Source organism: Chrysoperla carnea, chromosome 4, assembly GCF_905475395.1.
Source record: "Chrysoperla carnea chromosome 4, inChrCarn1.1, whole genome shotgun sequence".
Taxonomy (NCBI): domain Eukaryota; kingdom Metazoa; phylum Arthropoda; class Insecta; order Neuroptera; family Chrysopidae; genus Chrysoperla; species Chrysoperla carnea.
Window position 1 is genome coordinate 15,672,915 of NC_058340.1, and position 22,263 is coordinate 15,695,177.

At 28.6% G+C, this 22,263-nt stretch overlaps 2 protein-coding genes across 4 annotated transcripts in view; one reads left to right on the top strand and one right to left on the bottom strand.

Annotated features, from left to right (window-relative positions):
- LOC123299080 (protein slit) overlaps positions 1–22,263 on the bottom strand; it is a 361,559-nt gene that overhangs the window by 12,860 nt on the left and 326,436 nt on the right. For 2 of the 3 annotated variants that reach the window (XM_044881294.1, XM_044881291.1), the window contains exons 2-15: positions 8,357–8,428; positions 7,704–7,775; positions 7,558–7,629; positions 6,762–6,833; positions 5,254–5,325; positions 4,747–4,982; positions 4,535–4,682; positions 3,601–3,672; positions 3,394–3,465; positions 2,469–2,540; positions 1,364–1,435; positions 1,222–1,293; positions 972–1,135; positions 89–239 (exon numbers count right to left, since the gene is read on the bottom strand). In XM_044881294.1, the coding sequence (XP_044737229.1) occupies positions 89–239; positions 972–1,135; positions 1,222–1,293; positions 1,364–1,435; positions 2,469–2,540; positions 3,394–3,465; positions 3,601–3,672; positions 4,535–4,682; positions 4,747–4,982; positions 5,254–5,325; positions 6,762–6,833; positions 7,558–7,629; positions 7,704–7,775; positions 8,357–8,428 (1,419 nt within the window). The remainder of the gene's footprint in view (positions 1–88; positions 240–971; positions 1,136–1,221; positions 1,294–1,363; positions 1,436–2,468; positions 2,541–3,393; positions 3,466–3,600; positions 3,673–4,534; positions 4,683–4,746; positions 4,983–5,253; positions 5,326–6,761; positions 6,834–7,557; positions 7,630–7,703; positions 7,776–8,356; positions 8,429–22,263) is intronic. The other variant, XM_044881293.1, reaches the window with a different exon arrangement.
- LOC123299081 (trypsin delta-like) lies at positions 20,095–21,901 on the top strand. Its single transcript, XM_044881295.1, has 5 exons — positions 20,095–20,182; positions 20,255–20,346; positions 20,860–21,090; positions 21,210–21,317; positions 21,573–21,901. The coding sequence occupies exons 1-5, from the start codon at positions 20,110–20,112 to the stop codon at positions 21,891–21,893; spliced, it is 825 nt and encodes a 274-aa protein (XP_044737230.1). The 5' UTR covers positions 20,095–20,109; the 3' UTR covers positions 21,894–21,901.

Sequence of the window (22,263 nt, forward strand, 5' to 3'; positions counted from 1 at the left end):
ATTATTTTAAGATTTTAGATTGAAAACTTTTTTTTGTTCAGAAATTATAAATAATCTAGGTAAAAAAAAATTAAAATGAGTTACTTACAAGTCTGTCGTATATAATGGAATATCACGAGGAATTTCCACTAACCCACGTGCTGAACAATCAACAACGGTACCCTCGCATGAACATCCCTCAGGACATTCACTATTTGCTAAACATTCACCTGCGTACCGTGTACGATAATCTTCTTGACCTGTATGTAATAAAAGTTGTATTTATTTAAAAGGAATTTTTTATGAACACAAGAGACAATTTAAGCTAAAATGAATTCATGAGATGATTATTGTAATACTTTCTATTATTTATTCAAGAGAGAAAATGCGTTCCTTTTTATTGAAGGAAAATTTTCAAGCAAGTATTTAATGGTTTTGAAATTTTCTTGAATAAATAAAAACAAATACACTACGCATCATAAAATTTGGATACTATTGAAAATTTGTAGTCAATCCTTTCTGAAATCGACCGAATAATAACCGTAAAGAAACGGTTATTACACGATAAACTCAAAAATTTACATCCATTTCCCATTCCGTCCATGTTATTTTTGAATTTTTTTTCGCAAAATCATACATTTTTTTAAAGCTTTTATTTAACTTCACTTGTATTTTTTAATAGGAATAAGGAAGATATCGCGTATCCAGGAAAAACAGGCTTTTGGGTTACCAAAAATCATTGAACTCGCGTAGTCGGTGTTTGTAATTGAACTCGACAGTCCCCATCATTGATTATCTTTTTATGTAATTTCTAATTTATTATGCATTTGACGTGAACTGTATATTTAAATAATGCCTATGAGGAGCTCTTATAATCCAAACAATCCAAATTTTGTGACGTTAACATATTGATCAATTAAAGTAAGGAAAGAAAAATGAGTAATGAAAAAGCGTCCACACCACTGATATAGGTGGTAAAGTGGTCAGCTTACCCTTACATTTAAACTTTTCATCTTTCAATGAATCGATTCGACGACGTTGCATACGTTTTGGTGAATCACATCGTGCACCAGATGTTTCAATTGGATTATGATGTAAATATTCGCCCAACCAGCGTAAATTACAATCACATATGAATGGATTCCGTGCCAAATGCCTTTATTATAACATTATTAAGAAAGAAAAAATAGTTTTATCATCAGTTTTGAAGATCATTTATAAAATAAATTTCATTTTACTTACAATGTTTGAATTTTTTTCATTGAATCAAATGTTCCTTTCGCTAACGACTGTATGTTGTTATCATATAAAGATCTAGAAAGAAATTTTAATATATTTTTTAAATGAATACTTATTTTTTGTTAAATGAAATTACTATACTTACAGTAAACTCACGGAATGTAAATCCTTGAATGTATCTCGGCGGACACAAGAAATTTCATTTGCATTTAACAACCTTAAAGAAACAAATTATATTAATTTATTTTCATCAAAATAAACCTATGTAAAAGGGTGGTTATTATTGCTAAATAATAAATAAAAAGTATGTAAAAGGGCTTTTCCGTTCGCCTGGATAATATTAATAGTATGAGTATCTATATCTTTTGAACTTTCCCATCGATATCTAAATCGACGTGTTTTCACCCAAAACAATAATCACATCAGGTCAAGAGTTATTAAGGATGGATAATTTTGAAATGATCACACTGTATATAAAAAAAGAAACTGACTGATCGATCAACGCACAGCTATAACCGCTGGGTTTAGAACCATGAAATTTTCACAAACATTCTTTTAATGACGTAAGTGTGTACAAAGAAGGGACTTTATAAATTCAGTCCCTGGGAGGTTCAAATGAGGGTTGGAAGTTTGTATGAATGGTCTATTTTGAAGTTAGAAGTGTTAAAAATTATATGAGCTCATGCTTCAAAACAAAATTTTATTGTATGACTATTTTCGAAAAATTGATTCTTAAAGAAGGTAAAATAGAGGGTCAAAGTTTACTCATAATTTACTTATACTCGTAATATTTATCTATATAATGATATTAAAATTATATGGATTAAATGGGTGGTTTTAATAATTTTATAATTATGTTACCATATACTTATAGGGGAATTGAGTCAATATGTCAATATGTAGAAAATATTACCTACTTCGATAATATTGACGATGTGAGGCAGATCATAATTTATTAAAAGTTTTGTTTAAAGTCTTTGGTAAATTTTAAAGTTTTGTAATTGTGGTTTTATCGCCCATCGTAAAATCTTGAAACATTTAAAACAAATGCGTGCGTCTAATAAAGCACAATAAAATTTTTTAAGACTTTGATGTGCATTTTTTCTTTTGCATTTAAATGTAGTATGATTTCAATTTAAAAAATAACATTAACTTTTAATTTTATAGGCAGTCAATCATTTCAAAAGACCATAAATCACATAAGTAAAGTACTTAAAAATTAGCGCCTACGGTATTTAAATTATACTTACAGTAATTGTAACGATGTTAAACCATGAAATACACCTGCTGGTAGCTCTTTAATTTTATTCCCATATAGAACACTACACACAAAATAAAATAAGTTAGTAATTATTCTTAATTTTATTAAACTTAAGGTTATTCGATTAGTACAATATTAAGAAAAATTATTTCTACAGTATTTCAAATAAAATTAAGTGTATAATGATCCTATAAAATCAGTATTTTTCAAAATATAGATTTTCTTCTCTCATTGATAATCAGAAAGTTTGGTAGAAGTTATTGTGCCTGGGTGCTAGAAGTAGTGAAAATTTACTTTTTGTACAAAATGGTGGAAGCAATGGAAAGTCAAGGAAATTGTAGTATATTAGCTATAACTCCTAGCGTTGCTCATAATATTATGAGCAAGATCCATGACTTTCCAAAATTAGCTTCTGTTCTCTTTGAGATGCTCACGAAATTCCCCAGATGGTAAATTTATTATAAAATATTCATAAAAATTTTGGGGCGTCCCACAAAAAGCAAAACCAGCGTGTTTAAGAAGAGACTCTCAACCATCCACAAATATTCTGTGTTGAAGAACTCGGTGGTAAAACAATTATTATTCTCAAATCGAAGTGAGCAAAATTGACATTGGTTTTGCAACATTGGGTAAATTATTTTAGCTCCATATCTACTAGGAACTAGATAAGCCATTTCAACACCCCCCCTCATAAAAAAACCGGGCCTTTTATCCAAAACTGCCCTGGTGCTCTTTAACAAAACTCTTTGTGAAGAAATTAAAAACTTTTGAAGAACAAGATAACGTCTTTTTCGAGTAATTTTTCGAATAAAATATGTTTTAGACTTTTTATTGTGTTATCGAATAACCTTAAAAGAACATTAAAAATGCAAATTGGAAAAAGCAAACCACAATAATAATATTAAAATACTTACAGTGAAACCAATGAATTTAATCCTAAGAAAGCATCACCAGCTAATTTTGTAATTTTATTATTACTTAAATCACTGTGAAAAACCAAAAGAAAACCATAGTTAATAAATTTAATTGTGAATGATTTTCATTTTATTACAATATATTTAGGTGGGAGATAGATATATACTATAATTATATTATTTTATACTTTTCATTTAATTACTTACATTCTACGTAATCTTTTATATGTGCTGAATGCTTTTGGTGGTACTTCTGTTATTTCATTTTGTTCCAATCGCCTATAACGAATAAATACAAAGGAAATATTATAGAAATATTCATAAAATTTTACACAATATTAGTTAATTTATGTAAGAATAAATCTTGGGGAAAAAATTACCAAACTATTTTAAAAAGATATACATTTTAAAATCGTTCTAAAATTTTTTATCATTGAAAGACAAATTTTCTATTTTTCATTTTTTCAAAGCTGGGGGCGGGCACATACATGTAGAAAATGAGAGACCGATTTTAATACACGTCTAATAGACCATATTAGAATCAGTTTAGCTCTATTTAACAAAATGTATCCATTACCGAAACGCAGATACGACGTATATAAAAACAACGGTCATTAGAATCGACGTTCGCCATTTTTGACGATTGTTTGTCTTTAACAAGCCTAATAAGTTGTTAAAATAATTTCTCGTTAAATTCTGTCAAAAAATTTTTTTACCATAGCTTTAGTATAGGAAATGCAAAAACTATGCTGGAAATATCTTATGTATACTTCTTAAAACTATCTTATCAAATTTATTCTATATTAATATTATTTAAGTTTTATGTAACTGCCTCATTAAATTTAATATCTTAAAACTAGAATCAAAAAATTGAACATTTTGCAGAATTTGCTAAAGGTTCTTATATAAATGTAAAACACATTTTTTTTTATTATGTATTTATAAAGAAAAAAGAAATTTGTAAAAACTATTCATAAAATTAATAAAGATATGAAATTATATTCTTGCATATCAAAGAATAGATAACAAAGACAAATTTCCCAAAATTTTCTATATTGGGATGTGTAAAAGACAGAAATTCACAGTTCAAAACTGTAAAATAATGATTACTTGTTATTTTCAAATATGAAAAATAACTCACATTTCAATTGTAGCCTCTGGAAAACGATCGGGAACTTTAGCTAATGCTTTCTCTCGACAATCAACAATACCATCTGCACAACTACATGGATGTGGACATTGTGGTTCACCAACATCGCATTCACCGAATCCAGCTCGAACAATTAATCCTTTAAACAAATGTTCAATTTGAGCAAGTGCAAAGAAATTTTTTACAAAAAATTTATAACTTACCGGAGCATTTAAAATCCTTTTCAGCTAAATCAGCAATATTTTGCCCTTTTAAATGTGTCGGTGAAAAACATCGTGGATATAAGGCGCGATTTCGAAAATGATGTAACCATCGTGCCAGCCATGCCAGATGACAATCGCATATTAAATTATTTTCAGATAATCGTAATGTTCGTAATCGAAACATATTACTAAACATGTCTTTTCCTAATGTAGTTAAATTATTTTTATTTAGTGTCCTAAAAAAATATGAGATTAATAGATTTTTTTTAAATTTTTGTCCCGCGGTGTTCTGAAACTGGGAAAAGTATAAATCATATAATGATTTTCTTAGAAAAAATGCTAAAGTAATTTAACTTATAATGAGTTATAAAAATAAAGCATTTTTTGTATCGGCATATTTATGGGCAACCCTTGAAAAATTTAAGAATTGTATGCAAATTTTTAATGTTTATTAAACAAAGTAGAAGTTTTTGGAAATCATGTATTTATCTAACAGCAAATACTTACAAAACTTCCATATCTTTGAGATCTTTTAAAGCTTTATCATCAATACATGTAATTTGATTGTGATCCAATTGCCTAAAACAATAATTTTTAAATTAGTCTATTTAAATTAGCCTGTTTTCAGGAAAAAGTAATGTAAAAAGTTATATTTAATAAAAAAAAAAACAACAAAAAAACAGTAGACGGCGACAGCGCGGATCCAGAAAAACCATTTCTATCGTATACGATTTTAATTGATATATGAGACACTTCTCGCCCAATCACCGAAGAGACCACCGAAGAGAAACTTGGTACATAGAGAAATTTTTATAAAAAAAGTACAAAATCCTTATTTATTTAAGAATTGCATCAAGTGAGTTATAGTTTGGGGTCTTAATCACCTTAAATAATCCATGGACATAAGTTTCTGAAGTATCGACCTATGAAAAGTATTTCGAGATATCCCTTATTACTCTAGAAAATGATTTTTACCCAAATTGGACAGAAATGAATTTTCCGATTTTTACATTTTCGTAAGGGTACAGCTGAAAAAATGCAGAAAATCACAAACTAATTTCTGTTTCTGACTTTGAAAAAAAAACCATAGTACACAGGGAAATTTTGAACTAAAAATCCAAAAGCTTTGATTGGAGTAGTTTTTATTAAAAACGATTCATGTGGTATTTTTAAAATTATCCATTTAACCGTAAAATACGCTAGAATTTTATATTTTGGTGTGATAATTACCTTCAATATTTCTTAGACATGAAAATGTGATTTATTTTGCGATTGAAAAATAAGTTTCTGAGCTATCGACTAAAGAAATTGCTCCTTGATATCACCCAGATAAAATTACTAAAAAATAGTTGTCATCGAAATCAGAAATAAAAACTTTTAAGATATCTTATTTCAGCTACGAATGCTCAGACTGAATTATTTATTTTGACTAGGGGCAGCAAATCAATTTTTAAATTATTAGTCTTTGTGTGGGCTTGAATTGGAACTCTCTGAATCCGCGCTTATGTGATGTAATAAGGCAATATCAGTTGTTAAAATTTAATCCGACTGTATTTTGTATTATGGATACTGAAAGCCAAGGGTTCAGAATTTGACCCTGCTTGCCTTTCTTCCACTTCAAGTTTTGTTTTTGTTTTTGTTTTTTCTCATTAAGAACGCTCTTTTGAATTTAAATCTATGTTGGCTAACCCTGAATTACAATATTATAATTATGAAAACGACGATGTTCTTTGTTTACGCTTAGAATTGAATGGTTTGCAACGGACAATTAAGATTTAATATGTCTGACTGGTTGTTGCTTTCAGACATATTATTGATTAATAAAACTTATTACATTGAAAATAACAAAACTCCATTTCAAAAAGTATTTTAACTTAATGTTGCAGTGTGTGTTCATGTATTTTAATTAAAATTTTAAATTAATTTTAAATAAATAATTATAATACATATTATTAACAACAATAACAAAAAAAAAAAAACTAAAAATAAAAATAAAACACCAACGACAAACTTACAAATATTGTAGGCTGGGGATTCCCCGTAGAGTTTTATGACCAATCACGCTGATAAAATTATAACTGAGATCTCTGAAACAAATAACAATATTATTTGTTCGATAAACAACAATACATATGGATTATTAATAGCTTTGATTTGTGTAATTTTAAAACCATAGGTGTTCTATACAAAATGAAATTACACTGAGCGATATAGAAAATGTGATAATAAAAACCGTTTAAAAAGTGTCTTAATTAAATTTGTAGGAAATTTAAGTTCAATAAAGAGCTCACTCTCTTCCATAACCGGTTATAGATAAGAGAACACTTAAAAATGCGAAATTCTACCTTTTTGAGTGTTTTTTCATTAAATTTTAGAAAGAGGAAAAAGAGCTAGAGAAGATCTAAAAGAAAAACAAAGAAAATAATTTATTAACTTCTTTCAGCACATAGAAATGAAGCAGAGTGAGTTTTTTAATGAGTGTGAAAGCCCAGATCGAATTTTCTCGATAATACCTAATTATGTTTTGAATTTCGTCAATTAACCAGTATTCATTCGGAAATTGGAAGACTTTCCATTTAATAGTTGCGCTGCTAGAAGAGACAGTATTTAAGTCTTCAAATGGGGTCCACATAAAAATGACAACTTAAAAGACTCATTTCGATTTTATTAAAAACCTTTGTCCCATTTTCTTTACTTCTCAGTATGTGTATATTGACTTGCTAATAAAGCATTTTGTTAAATTAACATTTTTTAAAACATGAGCTAAGAAGAAATGGAAAAAATTTTAATTAAAAAAAACTGTTTACTTACAATCTGACTAAATGTGTCATGGTCCCAAATAAATTGTCAGATATGTGCCGTAAATGATTATTACTGATTCGTCTGAAAAAATTAAGTTAATTATGTAAAATACAATAAAAGTTTCAATGGAGGTAATTTTGTAAAAAAATACATACAATCTTTCTAATGATGTTAAATCTCGAAACGCATCTCGTTCAATGGTATGTATTTGATTATCGGCTAAAAGTCTAGAACAAAGAAAATCGTTTTATATCCTCGTAAAGTTCAGATTAATGTGCTTTCTCAATTACTTTTTTGAGTTCAATTATACTTTGCAAATGACATTTTAAGATTCTTTTTTTTTGGATTCAAAGATTCAAAATTGGATTGATTTATGTGATTTTGAAACGTTACAAGTTCCTTTACGTAAAATAGAGTATATATGAAAAATATTTTATACTGAAGAAAATTTTTTTTCATCAGATGTGTAATAGTGTAAATGTGGAGGCGTTGGCAATAATAAAAATATTAGTACTTCAATAACAGTTTCTTTCAAACTATATTTTTTTCCACCAAAACTAAATAACATTTAGCTTTTGACCATAAAAGGTGCCTATTTGAAAGAAAAAACCAGTTCATAGCCTGATGATGGTAATCTTTTAAAGAAAATTCCTGGAGATATCTTTATAACACCTTTGAAGTATAAAAGTATACTCTTAAGATTAAAATCTTTTTCGCAAGAAAAATTTGTTAACAGGAATAATTTGATTAATCTTAAATCCATTAAAATTTAATTGAAAAACTAGTAAACTTTTTCTTAAATACTTACAACATTCGTAATTTCACCATATCTTCAAAGTCCATATCGAATATAACAGTGATGTTGTTCCCCTGCAGATCACTGTAACAAGAGACAAAGATTTATTACAGTTGGTAATTAATTATCTGTGACAAATTTTAAACATATGTTTGTTCAATCGATAACAAAATTATATGCCACAAACACCCAACAAACAATCTCACATCCAATACATATACAAATTATAAATTTTAACTTATTCTAGAATGATTTTATTACATTTTCCCTTTTCCGTTTTGAACGTTTTCTGTAAAATATACATAGAAGAAAATAAAATACGATAAGCGTATACCGTATTTTCTTCATTTGTTATTGTAATTTTAAACTATTTAAATACAATTTTATAATCGTTGTGTGTTCGATAAATACCAAATGAGTTGCGAAAATGTTCAAGTTATATGCAAAACTTATTTCCTTGAGTATTTATTAATTGTACCTTGTTTTTTTAGCATGCGATTTATAATTAAAGTGCAAGATTTAACTGGAATAATATACCAAAGCCGAATTTACTTAAGGATATACGACCGCTAGGGCAATTTTGAATAAAAGGCTTGATTTCTTTTATATATGAAGTTGGACAAAGTCTAAATCTATTCTAGATGGGGGGCTTGTCCGATTATTAAAATAAGTAAATGATTTCAAAAGTAGGCATATTAAACATTGCATTGGTTTTATGGTAAAACGATAGATTGATGATATATTTCTCCAAAGCTAGTCGGTGGAAATTAAAAAAAAACTATTTCAATTAAAGTTAAAACCTAAATAAATTGATGAAAACAAAAAACCCGCTGTATCCGAATAATTAAGAATGTATGAGCACGGTAGCGGAGACACATTTCAAAAAATTCAAAAAAATAATATATATTTTCAATTTTGATGGTGAATTATGTTATAACTTGACAAAAGTATGGATATAATATTTCGATATCTGAAGTAATTTTCAAAAAATCGAAAATTGAAAATTTTGTTTAATTATTTAGCATTTAATATTTCGAAAACCAAAGCAGATATCGAAAAATAGTATTCTTATTTTTCGTCTACATTCATGAAGTTATAATAAAATTCATAATCAAAGTTGAAAATAAAGTACAAATAATTTTAACCCCAAGTCTAAACTTGCCTTGGCGCTCGTACTACCTTAATAAAAGGGCGGAAATTTGTCACCATTTGTGAAATAAGGTATTAACAATCAAAATGAGCATAATTACATTTTGGAGGTATACCCAATATAAAATGATAAAATAATCTCCACCTCCCCCCGCTGGACAAAATCCTGGATCCACCACTATGTCGGACCAAAATGGATTGATTAAGCTCTTTTAATATTTCTTCTTGGTAAGATTGATACCTACGCCTGCACCAATCTTTGAGTCATTACAAATAAGTTCAAAAAAATTTACATTTTCTGTATACTTATACTTTGACTGGGAGAAAAATTGTCTGGTTCAGTTTATCACCTTTATCTTACAGCTACGGGAAAATAATGGAAGCACGTTTATGTAAATCTGATTATATAATTTTGTATTCTAATAAAAACAAAAGTCAACTCTAGTTGAATAAAACGTTTCATTGGATATTGTGAAAATCGAAAAAAAAATAAAATAAAACAATGTTTAAGCTTTTCATATGCATAATATATAAAGTTGTGAATATCATCGAACAATGAATAGAATTACAACACACAAGTTAGAAACATATCAACAAGGGTTGTGAACGTTCATGATTGTATGTAACAAGTGAATTTCAATATTTGATGAGCATAAAACAAATTGGCTAGCGTATTGTTTTATAGGTTCAAATAAATTTCGATTTTTTTGCCTCAATTCCCTAGATCAGTTTTTTGTATTTTATAAATACGTATTTCGAATACCAAGTAGTCATCATCAGTATTTCATATCATCAGTATTTTGTTTGTATTTGTGTGTCAAATGTGCAGTCCGCCAACAAGCTATATACAGTTGGTCATGGGAAATGCACCCCTGCTATTTGCAATGATTTTCCTTGTGCTTTGTTAATGGTAACTACAAAACTAAGCTTGATTGGAAATTGAACTCGTTTGAACTAATTTAAACCGTAGCTCAGTTGGGATGATTGGATTTCGAGGTCTGAAACACTTTTCATTTCCCGACACCTGTTAAAATATTAGCACCAAGTATATTCTGCCCCAATAGTGTTAGTCAACCAAGATTATCAGGCATACTTTTTACAAAAACAATAATAACAAAAAAAAAAGAAAACTGATTATTTGACGCAAACGTACTTGTGTAAGACAATCGAAGAAGATATAATATATTATAGAATAGATATTTATATATTTATATATATATATATATATATATCTTTATAAATTATAGCTCATGTGTTATTCTGATGTATGAGCTATATTATTTTCAAGTTTCATTCAAATTCATTCAGTAGTTTTTGTGTGAAAGTTAGTAGTTTTCATGCTCTAATATAAATAATGAACAACTGATTCTGGTATAGTTCAGTAAAATTAAACGCTCACTATTTTAGAAATTATGTATCTTCTCAGATATTGGAAGATACTGTTTGTTATGCTTCCGAAGATACTGAAAGATACCTGAAAACTATTATTATTAGCAGAAAATTTGAGAAGTGAGTCGCGTGACCGTCACATGTAAAATTTTGTTTCTAATTTAACATCTAAATCCGAGGTTTTCTTGAATACGAAAGCTACCTGGATTTCTTTAATATATATTTATACATTTTGGGGCATTTTGTACCTATATTGGGACATATTTAACATCATTCTGAAGTCAATGAATGTATCCCCACAGAATGTATCAGAATTATTAACCATTTATGATTTCTCTGTATTAGATATTGTGATTGTAATGAGTTGTGATTTGAATGTAAAGGATAGCGTGTTTGTGTGCTTTAGTGATAGTCTGCCTGCTAGCTCAACTCCATGTCTATAACTTCATACACCAACACAATGTATAGAATATAATATTGTGTTGGTGAAAGTTGAAGTGAAAATCAACCCTAAATTCAATTAAACCCCCAATCAAACGCCATTGCTCTGCAATTAAATGAACCGTTTCATTTTATCGAGTAGAAATAATGCTTGTGCTTTAATATGAGTTAAAACGTCCCACCAAAGTTTGCTTAACATTTACACATATTAAAATCTTTTATATATTCAATACTCAATACAGGGAGTTTTTAAAATAATGAAAATGAAAAGACGGATCGAAATTTTCACAAATAGAACATTATTTCTATTTGGGGGGATTTACTATGGCTAACCGTTGTATTTATTCTCTTCCTAGCGCCTTTCCTCATATTTTTATCATTAATCATCATTTTACACAGTTTTGTCATTAATCAGATCACGGCAAGTTAATCAGGTTTAGATCAAATATAGAAGCAATCAGCAGAATTAAATCAAACAGATTGCTGCATATTACATAAACAGTTCTTGGCTTTAGAATAATAAACCGTCTTTCTTTGCAAACAGTAGGGTTTGTTAAAAGCTTAAAGCATCTATGAAAGTTTTTTCAAGATAAACTGTTTCTTAACAACGCTCCTAAAGTTAATAATACATAGTTAAGGATACATTCGAAAGCTTTTGTTATAACAGGATTTGTTTTGGTTATTATACCATGTATATATGAAATATACATAGTATATTAAGTTTAGTCCCAAGTTTGTAACGCCTAAAAATATTGATGCTACAAAAAAAAAATTGGTATAGGTGTTCATAAAATCACCTAATTAATCCATTTCCGGTTGTCCGTCCGTCCGTCCGTCCGTCCGGCCGTCCGTCCGTCCGTCTGTGGTCATGATTACTCAAAAACGAAAAGAGATATCAAGCTGAAATTTTTACAGCGTTCTTAGGACGTAAAAAGTGAGGTCAAGTTCGTAAATGAGCAACATGGGTCAATTGGGTCATGGGTCCGTAGTACCCATCTTGTAAACCGTTAGAGATAGAATAAAAGTTTAAATGTAAAAAATGTTCCTTACAAAAAAATAAACAACTTTTGTTTGAAACATTTTTTTGTAAAGATTATTGTTTACCCGTGACAGCGCAAATTAGTTCAGAACATAATTGATATGTTATATATAACACATAGTATCAATTATTTGCATAGCAACAACATTGTTTATTTCAAACATATACGTCACTTATAAGATTGTATTATTTGTTTGTGTATCCGTCTGTGGACACGATAACTCAAAAACGAAAAAAGATATCGAGTTGAAATTTTTACAGCGTACTCAGGACGTAAAAAGTGAGGTCAAGTTCGTAAATGAGCATCATAGGTCAATTGGGACTTGGGTCCGTAGGACCCATCTTGTAAACCGTTAGAGATAGAACAAAAGTTTAAATATAAAGAATGTTCCTTATCAAAAATTAAACAACTTTAGCTTGAAACATTTTTTCGTAAACATCACTGTTTACCCGTGAGGGCGACAATTAGGGCGGAAATTTTGTAATATGTACTATACTTGATTATCAGTTATGTATGTGTCACATGTTGGTATATGTAATGTGATAAAGAAATCAACACTGACTATACATGGTATTTCAACAATTAACTCAGTCAATTGTTTGTTTTCACTTGTTTATATTTCTTTTTAATGTGTATGGACTTTATGTACAAAAATTCGAAGAATTTCAAAGGTATTATCGGATTTATCTCTTCATAAAAATAAGAAATAATTCCACCTTCGGTAATTTAGGAATTATTTTTACCATATTAGTATGAATGTCATTGTCATTCTCCCGCACAGGATATGAACTTATTTATACTGAAATGTAATTAAAAGTATATTATGAAAAAATTTCAACAGTAGCTAAATCTTGTGCCCTTTTAGGATCGAATAATTTAAAGGCTAGATCAAGATTTAGAGCGATTGTAAGTGACTTTGTATATAAAAAGGAAAGAAGGAAATTATAAAACTTAGATAGTTTAAAAGTTAACGATTCAGGTTAATTTAAAATTTAAAAAGTGGTTTTCTCATTCTTACGCCTTATCACAGAGGCCACCCACATCATTATTTGTTAATCTTTATTTAATCAATTACAAACATATTTACAATTACATTTTTGATGTGGGTGGAGTCGGTTACTTCGTTCTTATCCAAGCGACGACAATGTGATCAATTCTGCACTCCCATTAATAAATTGTTCACACTGCCGCTGCCTGGATTCGAACTCGCAACCTAAGTCTAAATAGTCCAACGTTCTAAGACAAACGCCTTAGACCGCTCGGCCATTTAGTACTTCTTTATTATAAAAATCATTTCACCATACGACAACCGGTAGCTTGGAATAGAAATATGGTAATAGGCTCAAACTAGATTTCAGCAGACGGTAAATAAATAGATGGATATTAAAAAACCATAGTAATTTACAAAATACTATTAAATGTATGAACGAACCATTTTTAATCCCCGAACTAAAAAAAGGGGTGTTTAAACAGACCGCTATGTTTACGTGTCTGTGTGTGTGTCCGTCTGCTTGTCTGTCTGTGGCATTGTAGGGCCTAAACGGATGAACCGATTTTGATTTTTTTGGTTTTGTTTGAATGATAAGTGTTCTTGGCTATGTTTCAAGTGCGAATTAAGTGTTCCGTACCCGAAAAAATTTAAAATTGGCGATGATCTTCCAAATCGGATCAGTTTGGAAAAGGCTTTAAAGAAAAAGGCAATTTATTGGAGACTGTTCTTAGATATTATAGGTTTAACCCTGCTTATGACTGTCATATTGACATCTTGACATCATTAGTGGCTGAATTGACTCCTTGACATCAGCACTTACACGATCTTTAATTTTTTTTGTTAGAATACTATTAACTTTTCAAACATATTGTGAAAATTTTGAAAAAGAATTGTGATTTAAAATTCCCCAACATACCACGATGGTAAAAATGCGAGGGAATTTCTTTAGTTTTCTAAAGTTTGTATATAGTGTAATAATTCTCAAAAGACTGAACTTTTTATAGAGTGCGAGAAACTGCTGTTGAAAAAGATTACAATAAATTTTTTAACCCTAACCAAAAAGAGTGGTTTTATTTAGCCGTGATGGCATCGTAATTACTAATTTGAGATACTCCTCAAAGAATTTGCTGAAACACTAGATTACAAATTTAAAAAAAAATTTGGCTTTTTTATTATGGTTTTTATTAAGCAACTTCTTTTATAGATAAATTTCTGGTTAGGGACGTATTACATTTGTAAACTATTTCATATATAATTATGACAATAACGATAATTATATGTAGATTATATTTATAATTATACATATTTACATAAAACTTTTCAATGATGATATAAAATAAATGGTGAATTGTATCTGGAATGTTATTACGATTTTAAACCACATTATTAAAATAGTTGGGTTTTATATACTGAACTCTCAATAAAGGTGATGGAATGATAAATAATATAGGTGGTTATTTTGAAATTATTATTATATTTGAATATTATTACATTTTACAATTATTTAATTCTATTTATTTTAAATAGTTGTTGTTTCTACTTAATTATTAAACTATTGTTGTTTCTATATTCTATGCAATTATGAGCTTTGAAATAATTTCTCAACACAATCATCAAATTGTCTTTTGAAAAAAAGTATGCATTTATTTATATCTCGACCGCATTTTATTCAAGATATATTGCTGCCTCTTAAAATGGTTTTAGAACGTAAAGGTTGCTTAAAAAAATATCGGTTTCAGGAAATTCACTTGTTTTTAGCAATTTGCCTCCAAAATGAAGTTGTATCGGATTAAAAACATCTCTTATATTTTTATACCGATGGAAATACGCTGATGCAGCGAAATCATTGTAAGAAAATATTTTTTTTTTGGAATGTTGGCTAGCATAACAGATTTTGCTGATTAAAGAACTTTTTTATTAATTACTTGTTTTGTATAAAAACAGAACATAATATTAATATCTGGCCGCACGTGATTTAAATGATTTTAGGTATTTTTTAAGGAAAGGTTTTTTTGAGTGATCAACCGGCTTATTATTGCCACTTGTCTTAATATTATTTGTAAAAAAGGTATTTCATATTTTCATTGCAATAAAAGATCTTGTTTGATCAGTGTGTATATTGAAAACGTTTTAGTACAAAACGCCTTGTTTAATGAGAGTGTAGATGTTTTTCTGTTCGACAAAATGTTTGTCGCCTGGAGGATATTTTGAAATTAAAATTCGTATATTCGCAAATTTGATTTTATTCTAGAGTGTTGAATGAGAAAATTATAAATAAATATCATTTTGATTAATTTATTACTATCTGATGATATGACTTCCCACTACCTCTCTCAAACAAATGAGACTTACTGAAATTTCGTGGCTATAGTTGGTATCTAAGTACTTTAAATCTAAAGAAAACTAGTTTTTTAAAACTGGAAATCCAGTTTTTAATAATGGCATACTTAGTTTCAACTGTATGCGTATTTTCTTTACAGAGGCCCGCGAATCACTTTGATTACGCTTACAAAAACACAATTTCCAATGCCTAACTTAGTTTCTCATATATTTCATATATAAATGAATAGGCTAGAAAAATAATTAAACGTTTTCAATCCAACTCATTTATCTAGCTGTTTGATTAACATATTATATAATGATTACGATGACAGTGGCCGTACAACCTTAATTGATGATAGAGAAGAAAAAATAATTTAGAAGAGTATAATGAACATCGACAGCAAATAAAATAAAACACGTGGTCTATATTATATATGTATTTTTTTGTGATATGTGCATAGAATTCGCAGTTATACATATTATTAGTATGGACTATAGATGGTTGGTAAATTGCAAACGATTCGTTATACATACCATGATGGTATTTTTATGTACCATCAGTGTTGTTCGGATATATATATATGTACTTTTACTACAAAAAGCCTTTGATAAATTTTATTTTTATATTGTAATAGCAATTTTATAATTGGTATGTTACTGTTGATATGTGTAATAATAATAATATACAACACATTGCAGTATTTTTGAAACATTTTTTTTACATTTATTTTGCATTATTATATTTGTTCATTTTTAAAAGCATTCCGTGCCATCTTTGCAAATAACGTCCCGTGCTCGTGTCTAGGGGTACGGTACATGTTGGCAAATCATAACAGTAATTTCAAGTTTTTACCATAGTCAATAATTTATATTATTGACTAATTCCAATAACTAATTCCAGTTATTGCTGAGTAATTCCAACAACAATTGGTAAATTTACATTGTAAACGTTAAATGTGGTAATAAGCTCCAAAACAATATAAATATGGTTAAAAATAAAGTTTAACTATGCATAAAAATTAAAAACTTTTTTTAGTACACAATACTGACTTAAATAGGCAATTTCCCATAAACCGTACCGAGAATTGATATAAATTTTTCACAAAAGACGTATAAAAGGATGATAATTAAATTTCAAATTTTTGATATCGTTTTCATTTTTACGGTATTGAAATATCTTAACTGACAAAGTATATATACATACATTGTTCGTTATTTTCGATATTTAGGAAATATTCCAATGTTATTCTAGCCGATACATTCATTTATGTGTTTATGAAGGGATTCAGTCAGGATCTATATATACTAATCATATTTATGGTGTGCTCTGGTCGATAAGTACATAGGATAAGTAACCGTTTGAAAAATTCTCTAGGGCGTTACTTATGTCCTATTCATGCTTTTCTCATAATGTAGTAAAACAGATGAAATATGGGTTTATTGACAAACCCTCCTGAAGCAGTCCAAGACTTACCATTCTGTGTCACAAAATGTGTTCATTTTTTATATTCACGTCTATTCAGTCACAGACTTTTGGTCGAAAGTTAATGTGGTATAACATACAAAAATTTCAGAACTTCTCATCCAATAATCCAATGCAATGGGGAGATTTTGTTTCACATTTCGAAAAATATCAAGAATCCATTATGAACAAATCTTCTTTATAATTTGCTTGATTCATACTTTTCCGATTTTATTTTATTTGACGTTGCAATAAAAAAATTTCTTTCAATACATCATTTTGAGTTGTACGTATATTTTTCGCAAATATAATAATTATTATTATTGTAACATGGAGAATAAATTTTGAGGAATATTAAAAAAAAATTATATTTTTTATGTCATCACCAGACAAGTAAACGACATTTTATTGCAGTTTTGCATACAGGAAATTCAAAAAGTATGGGAACAATGTTAAAGAATTTGAGAAAGCACTTTGTTTTACACAAATCTATCAAATGAAATATATATCAACCACTTCCTACCTTCCCCCGTTAACCGTTTTAAAAATTTCCTTTTTTATAACGGTTTCAGATTCTTCATATTAATTAAAATCAATTTTACTCAAAAATTGTGTTTCGATTTGCTATAGTTAACGCTATAGTGGTAAAAATTTGTTGAGTAATTTTGAGTCACGAAAAATAACAAATATTAATTAATTTTTATGAACTTATCACGAAAGAAGGGAAAAATTACCTTTTTTTAACATCTGAGGAGAATTTGAATATGTAATAAAACATGGGAGATTCCATTTAATATGATTTTAAAGTTGATCCATACCCCAGTTTAGGGGATTAACGTGAGGAAATGAGGTTCGATTTTCATTTTGTTTAATAGATTAAAAAAAAAAATATACATGTTTTTTCGTTTTCTAAAACAAACTGCCTTTCTCGAGTTATTTTACTGTTCCCATACTTTTTGAATCGCCTGTATATTATATCGTATATTATACGCTAATTGGAAACACTTTAACAGAGAAGGCCGTTTTATTTATGTATGAACTGTGTAAATTATTATTAGTATCTTTAAAAGAGTCACTTTTAATATCATATTTTTGAAAATATTTTGAATGGAAAATTTGTAATCCGGGTTTATTTTAGGTTTGAACAGATTTCTTCCATAAAAATTATCATGCAAATAATAAATAATAGTATTTCTCTTTTTGATATTTTTCGTTATATAGATATTGACACGATTTTGGGTGGAAATTTTACAAATGAAGAGCAAAATTTTTACTTTTTTCTATCGTTCTAAAAATCTTTTCCAAATGTAAAAAAAAATCATATTGATATCTCATACAGTTAAGGATTTCTTTCAAATTAAAAATGAATAAACCCAATTTCATCATCTTATACTTAACCAGGATATTCACAGACAAAAAAAATACAATTTCCTCGCACCTACATCAAAGTCATTCAAACAAAGTTTAGAGGATGAATAATTAATTATTTGTAAAAACTTTAATTTGCGTTAAAAATTGTTTGTAACATGGTAAATTATGTTCGAAATAAATCACTTTTTATAAGCTAATATCTACTTCCGAAAAAACATTGAAGGTTAGGTTATATTGGCTGTCCACGAAGGACACACTTAGACTATAGAGCCCATTGTGATACCACATATGTGTTTTACCACCTTTCCGCTGATAATTTCATATATCAGCTCCTCAATTACTTAGGCTGAGTGCATCTCTTTCATGCATATACCATGCACTACACCAGCTCATCACAACTATTAATTAAATTATTTTTGTTGCGACGGCGGGAATCGAACCCATCCTAAGCATACCGCGGGCGGAAAGCTATGAAGTGAATGTAAATAGACCACCCTAGCCTTTTTACTTACTGCAATTGTGATTATAGTTTGTTTTTTAGTACTTTAAATATCGCCGGGAAACCCAGATTTTAATATTGCCATACTTAGTTCTAATTTTATGAGTATTTTCTTTTCCAAAAGTTCGCTATTCACTTTGGATACGCTTACTAAAACACTATTGCCAATGCCTAACTTTGTTTGTCATATCTTGTATATATAAATGGCTAGGCTATAGTTTCATATATAAATGACTAGGCTAACTCATTTGCCTAGCTGTTTGATTGAATTGCTAAATATATTTAATAATAAATCATTTTTTATAAGCTTATATCTACTTCCGAAAAATCATAGTAAGAAAGATTTGAAGTGAATGTTAATAATAATAGACCACCCAAATTGGAATGTTTTTTAATATACAGAATAGAGACTTATTCTCCGCCCTCATAAGTATAGGGTTTCAGTAAAAATAGCCTCATGAGTTTGATAGATAATAATATTCTAATTATAACATTTCATGATGAATAACTTAAGAATTAAGTATATCTTTGACTATTTAATAAAATTTATTTAAAAAAAAATTCTTTTTTTATTCAGATATACTATAATCATTAATGTAACTAGATAATTAAATCTAAAATAATAATTTGATCATGCACAACCGCTACTTAATATAAGCTAATAAAGAGTAGTCGCATCTCATTTGTATTGCCTCGATTTATGAAAATTTTCGATCGGCTCGTCGTTATATTGTTATTCTTGAAAACTATTTAAAATACATATTTTTGTACATAAATTAAAGTAATAATAATTATTACTATAATTATTACTCTATACTTTAGTTGTTTTGGAGAGCGACGAGTAATGATGACGCGAGTTCCATTATTTCCGTTCACCCAAAAAAGTGCTCAAAGCGCCTAAAGAAGTTATCTCCTACTTGACCCAAAAAGCACATTCAGAAAATAAAACAGAAAATAAAAATATTTTAAAAAATCACCTGTATAATGAAAAAGATATTCAATATAATTATTTCCACATAACGTGGCTTCAAAAAAAGTCTTGCTTCACAAAATTATTCAAAGTGAAATAATTTATTTCGTGTTTTATTTTCTCCATCAAAGATGATTCAGTACCGGTATCTGTATTTTGTGTTAATATTATCTGTTGTATTGGAGTTGTTTGTTGGAGTAATCGGTAAAATATTTCTATACAACAAAAAAATTAATTTTTTGAAAATATTTTGATGAGTGTTTATTTTTGTATTAGATGGCAACCTGTTATATTGGTCACCAAGACCAGGCCGTCATGACCGTATTGGAGGTGGTGTAGATACACATATTGAAGAGCATCCACATCTGGTAAACTTTTTAATTTCTAGAAATTTTGTATGCGAATTTTCTGTCATTAACGATGTCCATTATTTGAACTATATTAATAAAATTAGGCAATTGTAGTCTTGAAACATGCAATTATAATTTAATTTTTCGATTTTCATGTTTTACCAATTTTTACAACACGATACGTTAAAAACATGTTCCACAAAAAATTCTGATATTCGATATCTTAGGCAGGAGATACAGCCACTAGGATTACGAAGTGAATTTGTATAGAATGTTTCTGCCCAAACAGTTTCGTTTATGTCAAAAGCCTTTCGAACCTCGAATTTTCATTGTCATTTTCATTTTCTGAAATGCCTTCAATACTTCCGATTCTTCAATTACAGAACTCGGATTTGCAATTTGCTACGGTTTTAAATTTTAAATTGAGCTCTTGCTTAACTCAATTTTGAGATCGATTAAATTCATTAGAGGTTTCCAAAATTAAAAAAAAATCGAGGGTTATTTTATTTATAGATTATTGTTTAAAATCAGGTCCAATTGGAAAACGAAGGAACCAAAGTTTTTTGTGGTGGTTCGATACTTACATCAACAATCATATTAACTGCTGCCCATTGTGTTGATGATAACTCTACATTATTTGTTCGAGCTGGAGCAACAAAAGCTGGTATAGGTGGTTCTAAAATACTAGTACGGTTAATAGAAATCCATCCTAAGTATGGGGTTGCTAATCTAATTCCGAATTTTGATATTGCCATCTTAAAGGTAACTATATATTTCAAAGAATATCAAATTACACTTCATACATAATGGCAAGATTTGTTTTGATAAAAAATCAAAATTGAAGCTTTTTTATCCAATATTTTAAAATTTTATTTTTAAAGCTGAAAGAACCTTTGGAATTTTCAAAAACAATTCAGTCAATATCTTTAGCTACTGAACGAGACCGAAAAGTTTCAAAAAATGTGGGTGTAGTAGCTGGATGGGGATTGGTAAGTAAAATCTTAATTCGCATAAACTTAGATCGAAGTTTCAATTCGTTCAAAAAGTCAAAATCTGAAAATATTTTTACGTACAACAATAAAAATTGATTAAAGTTATTTGGCCGCAATTTAAGTGGTAATCGACCTGTAATGTTTCTTTAAGTAAGGAAAAATTTGAAAGAATTCTAATATGTAGTTTTAACAAGTACATTTAGTTATCTACGTTCAAGGAATGTTAAATATGTAATTTTATGACTATTTTAGACAAAATTTGGAACACCTACGCTTCTACAACATGTCTTGATTCCAATTATATCGAGAAAACAGTGTAAGTCAAAGTTTTATTCTAAATACGGCCACGATCACGTTATTGATGAGACTATGTTTTGCGCATTTCATCCGAATGGACGAGATACTTGTAGGGGTGATTCTGGTGGATCTTTAACTGTGAATTCTAAATTATACGGTGTTGTATCATGGGGCGAAAATCCTTGTGGAAATAAACTTTACCCCGGTGTGTATGTAAAACTTACAAATCCAGATATTAGAAAATGGATAATTACGAAGGTTAAAGAACTTTCTTAAAACTAAAGTATGTGGATCAAAATTGAAAATAAAAAGTTTGCATGAAAAATAAAGCAGTTTTTAATCTTTTACCACCTTAAACCTACTCAAAGAAGTAAAATCTAGGACAACCTGGGGAAGGAAGAATGCGATGAGACAAATGGTGTTTTGATTTCTGAAGATCTTAAGATATTAAATTGATATATGACACAGAACGTCAAGTTTTTTTTGTTATATAGAGGTAAAAATTTATGTAAATCAAAAAGATAATAAGCCCACCCAGTAATAAAATATATAATTTTTTTTTTTCAATTATAAGAAAAAAAATTGGTTATTACGTAATTATTATTTAAAACTGATACATATTACTTTTATGACACAAAGTACCTTA